The sequence below is a fragment of the Physeter macrocephalus genome, chromosome 1 (genome assembly GCF_002837175.3).
Source record: "Physeter macrocephalus isolate SW-GA chromosome 1, ASM283717v5, whole genome shotgun sequence".
Lineage (NCBI taxonomy): Eukaryota > Metazoa > Chordata > Mammalia > Artiodactyla > Physeteridae > Physeter > Physeter macrocephalus.
Genome location: NC_041214.2, coordinates 29,230,921 through 29,236,121, shown reverse-complemented (window position 1 = coordinate 29,236,121; position 5,201 = coordinate 29,230,921). Strand labels below are relative to the sequence as shown.

At 52.9% G+C, this 5,201-nt stretch overlaps 1 protein-coding gene across 1 annotated transcript in view; it reads left to right on the top strand.

Moving 5' to 3' along the window:
* RBP2 (retinol binding protein 2) overlaps positions 1-1,049 on the top strand; it is a 23,803-nt gene extending 22,754 nt beyond the window's left edge. The window contains exon 4 of the mRNA XM_007113371.2: positions 798-1,049. Coding sequence (XP_007113433.1) covers positions 798-848 — 51 coding nt within the window. The 3' untranslated portion in view covers positions 849-1,049. The remainder of the gene's footprint in view (positions 1-797) is intronic.
* Positions 1,050-5,201: the final 4,152 nt, after the last annotated feature.

The window sequence follows — 5,201 nt, the reverse complement described above, 5'->3', positions numbered from 1 at the left end:
ATGGCTCACGGGCCCAGCCGCTCCGCGGCATGCGGGACCCTCCCAGACCGGGGCACGAACCCGCGCCCCCCGTATCGGCAGGCGGACCCCCAACCACGGCGCCACCAGGGAAGCCCCGGAAGGTGGATTTTTAAAATTGTAGTACAAACCCCTACTGTCCCTGTGGCTAAGCCAATGGATTCATCATCAACTGCAATGATTTTTGTGGCTGTTCCCACACTCGTGTTTTTCCTCTCCTCCCTCAAAGGGTCACGAGGCGCAGATAAGGCCTGGGGGCTCCCCCTGTCCAGATGAAAGGCAGCATCTTGTCTGCCCAGGCAGGCCTGGGGGAGCCCTTTTGCAGCCCTTGCCCTGTCATTGCCTGTGCTGCCACCAACCAACGTTCTAATCACCAGAGGCCAGAAAATCCACAGGGTGCAGGGACAGCTCACCAGGCCCTTGCCTTCCAAATGCTCCCCACTAGATCCTTCCCTTCTTTGTGGCTTTGCTGCCTTTTATAAATTAAGCGATGTTGCTTTAATCACGAGAGTAGGAGAAATCCTGCCCCAGAGGATAATTTCTTTGCATTTTTCATTTTTATAGTTGTTCAAGCTCAATTCAAGTGTCAAAATCAAATGACTGCTACCTGCAGGGCACGCCATCTGATTGGGTCTCTGAGATGCTCTTTGCCCAGATGACTAAGTGTCCTCTTTATTCCAGCTCCTCCCCCACCCCAACTCACAGACACCCAGAGGCCTGGGGGTGGGTGGAAGGAAGGCCTGGCTTGTCAGTCACTCACCTGCTTTCTGATGTTGCAGGAGCTGACGTGCGGCGACCAGGTGTGCCATCAAGTGTTCAAGAAGAAGTGATGGCTGTGAGAAGGGTCTACCAAGCATGCGCTCCATGCTCCCCGTGAAGAGCTCTCTGCTGGCTTTGGGAAGCAGCTGCAGGACCCTCCTACTCCTGATAGAGCCCATGGAGGCATCTGGATGGGTTTTAAACAGAACGAGTATGTAACTGTGACAGACATAGTCATCCTTCCTTGAAAGCTGGCATTAAACGAGAAAACAAAAATCACTCCCATACTTTGAAACCCTTTAATCTATTCCCCTTTATTTCTAGAACTGTCAGTTTTATCCGCAAGCAGAAGAGGTGATTGCCTGCATGGTGGTTTTCTGTGCAGCTTTTGTTGTTAATTTTTTAGTTTCGTTTCGTTTCGTTTCTTTGTCGTTAGTTTGGGTGTGGGGTTGTTTTACCTGGAAACATTCTCTGGCCAGCACAGCATATCCCCTACTAATTCTTGGACATTGCCTATTTGAGATTCTTTCCTATGGATAGCACATTTATTTCTCCAAGATCCTATTTTAGGAAGCATATGCTTTCCCGTTTGTACTTTCCCTTAAGCAGCCTGAGTGGCTCTACCTTTAAAGGCCTCTGCAGGTCTGCAGTATCATCTGCTCTTGGTCCAGGCCAGTCCTTTGCCCTTCAGCCCTGGGCAGATTTTCACCCCTGCAGAGGGGTCACCAAGCTCTGCCAGGTAGCCTGAGTTCAAGCCCTGTGCTCCACTTCTTAGCTGGGTGACCATAGGCACATCATTTGGACTCTCTATCCTTGTTTATCTCTTCTATAAAATGGAGAAAACAAAAATAGCATCTCCTCCACTGGGATGGGTCACTGTGAGGGTTAACACATACAGAGTGCTTGGAACAGGACCTGGTACATGGTAAGGGCTCAGTCCCTGCTAGCTCTGGTCATTATGTGGATCTACCCCCTCCACCACCTTCGGGGTCCAGATGAGTGGATGCTCAGTAGCAGTAGGTCAACACCTCCGAGACTTCCTGCTGCTTCCAGAACAAGAGGTTTGTTACTCCGAGGCAGCACCGTATTTTCCTGCTGGATACGCAAATGGAATAGTGCACCTGGAACAGGAGAGTAGTTAATAGGGATGCATTTATGGTGGACCGTTCATGGGATCCTGAGAAGGCACTGCAGGTCAGAGCCATCTCCGTATCCTTCTGCAGCAGAGCCTGGAACCCCACCATTAGACAAGCACTGCCTTTGAAAGGTAGGCTCATGCCAGGAGGGGTAGCAGGTGGTATTAGCACCCTCGGGTATGATTTGAACGATCACTGATCCTGAACATCCTAAAAGGAGAGAAAGGCTGTCAGCCGCCCACGTGACCCAGGGCCAGCCTTGGCACAAGCGCTTGTGACAGGCGGCCGTGACGTGGGCATCCTGGCAGGCCGGGCTCCCCAGCAACCACGCCATGTCCAGGAAAGTGCCTGGTGGGGCCTCGTGCTGGCTGAGGACCTAGGGGAGGTGGTGGTCCTCTCTCGGGTGCCGGGGAGGGGGAGCCCCCTGAGGAGGTGCAGGCCCGTCTCCTGGGGCAGACCAGGGACCAAGTGGAGGGACTGGTGAAATGGGCCCCTTGTCCCCAGCTTCCCCAGAGCCTCTCTAGGAGCCCCAGGTCCCCACATGACCCCCCCCCAAGTCTTGTCTTTGCTCACCACAACCTCAAATGACCCTCTCCTTTGTCGCTCAAGAAAACTCTGTTGAACGAGATCATTGAGGACTAGCTAAAGTGTTCTGCACGTGTAAGGGGTTATATTTATTAGTAATATTTGATCCTAGTTTTTGCAAAGTATATTCTGGGGAATGTTACCCACTCAAGATTCTGCAAAACGGTTCATGGTCAGATGAACTTCGGAAACGCTGAGAACTATAGCGCCTTCTTAGAAATGTACAGTGAGAATTAGTGTGTTTAAAGCCCTGAAAACTCCTGTAGCAAAGAAGCCCGGCCTTAAACCCCAGGACCCCCTTCACCCTGCAGCGTTTCCTGTCCACAGGGTGTTTTGGAAACACTGTACATCTGCATTCAATGAGAGAAAAAAAACAATATCATTTAAAACTCCCCTTTCCCAAGTGGGATTTTCTCAGTGTATTTTTTTTCCACAAATGAAGAGTAACTGAATTACTTTACATATGGTATGAAAGACTGGTTGTGGCAGTATTCATTCTACTGATCCTTCTTTTTCAACTAAGATGCATCTGAACTCATCAGAAGTAGTCAAGATGGAGGCACCCGTTGTAAAGCAAGGGCAGGTATTTGGGGCCAGGGCTGGCCTCCCAGTCCTGCACTCACTGCAGATAAGGTAGGGCAAGTCCCCTGCCTCCTATTTCCGTTCCCTCAGCCTATTTCCAAACCAAATCATGACAGGAATGCCTCACCCTGATACTGACAAGGCCGTCTGGGGACAGAGTGGGAGGGGCCACCTTGGTGGGACGGGCTCCCAGACCTTCAGGACCCCAGCCTCCGAGGGGTGTCAGGAGAGAGACTGTGGTTAACATAAACCAGGGGGCCTGATCTTGAAAGTTAAAGAGACCCTGTCACATGAAAATCCCAGTGCATAACTGGGCAGTGCCGCTGAGTGGTTTAAGCATGGACTTCTCTGTCAGCCCTTGGATCAAATCGTGCCCCACCTCTCTCCAGCTGTGTGACAGTCTGGCAGTTACTTCCCCTCTCTGAGCCTCTGTCTGTCCAACTGCAAAATGAGGAATAAGGACTGTGATTCATAAGGGGTAGTCAGGATTGAATAAGATCTTAGCACAGTAACTGAACCAACAGTCAGTTACCCTTATTACCCTCAGTGCTCTGTATCCACAGGTTCTGAATTTAGATCCCCGCTTGGTTGAATCCGTGGGTTCAGAACCTGCAAATGCAGAGGGTCAACTGTATTATGCCATTTTATATAAGGGATTTAAGCATCCACGGACTTTGGTATCCGTGGGTAGCCTGGAACCAATCCCCTCGGATACTGAGGGACGACCACGTGTGTGTGTGTATTACGTATACACATACACACATATATATACACATTCTCCACCCCAATCCCACATATCTATACATACATACATACGTAATGAGATAGTGATTCCCTTCATTAAAACTCTTTGCTTTCTAAAAGCTTCAACACTGAGATCCTTACTACAATCCTCAAATGGGAAGATCACCAGGAGGACTTACTAAGAATACAGATTCCTGCTCCCCAAACCCCTTTCAAGATTCTGGCTCTGAGGTCATGGGCAGGGTCCAGGCATGTGTGTGGTTACAAGCTCCCTAGGTGAGCGCCCTCAGGTGCTTGGCAAGCACACTGACAAACCCTACGTTGTTCAGGTAAAGCGTGATTCACATTAAACGTGTACTCACCCATGTGTCACCACGAACACCCTCAAGCAGAAGCCGGGTCTATCTCTGCAGGTGGCCAAAGGTCACGCGACCCGCCCACACATTTTTTTTCCTGCCATATGGCATCGGGGCCGCTGCCTGTGTGGCTGAGCCCTGTAACAGAAGTGACGTCACGCTTTCTGGAGCTGCTTCGCAACAGGGGACGCATTTGGGCCCTGGAGGATGGCGGTGGGTGATGGGGACAGGGCACAGCAGAGAAGGACGTGATGTGAACAAAGTCAGGGGGCAGCAAAGGCAAAGCGGGCTGGGGTGGGGGAGTGGAGCCCCTGCTGGGAGGGTAAATGAGGAGGCCAGGCGGGGAAGGGAGGTCGTTAGTCAGCCGAGGGAGGCTGCGAAGGCCTCGCTGGGGCTCAGCGGGAGCACCGTGGGGGCCAGTGCAGGCTTCTGAGCGGCAAGCGATGCGATCCGATTCGTGGACCAGGGGTGATGCTCGGCCGCTGTTGGCAGGACGGATGGGGGCGGGCAGAGAGAGTCAGGGTCACCTGCTCAGAGGCTGTTACAGTGCCCTTCCCAGGAGAGGCTGCGAGGGACCCACCTCAGGGCCAGGGACTGGTTGCAGGGAGGGAGGGGAGAGGTGCTGGGAGGGTCCCCGGCACTAGGTGACGGCCGCACGAAGCTCCCAGAGGACGTGAGGCAACAGGATGGTGTGAGTGTGGGGAAGAGGGAGAAGAAGGCGCCTCAGTGCAGCTTAGCGGTCGGCAGGGAGGGGGCCAGAGAGAGGGCCATGGGTTTGGGTTAGGCCTGCTGCACGTGCGGTGACAGAGCGGTGATGGCAAAGCCCACATGCCTCTCCCGTTGCCCACTGCCACCCTCCGATGGCCAAGTGTCACCCCTGCATCTTACCTTCCTGCTGGGGCGGGACGCTGGGCTGGGACTGAAGGAGTGGCCAGCTGTCACAGACACTGGTGAGGCCAGGAAGTGATGATGACACTAGAGGGAGGGGAGGGAGGAGGAGAGGGGAGGAGGGGAAGGAAGG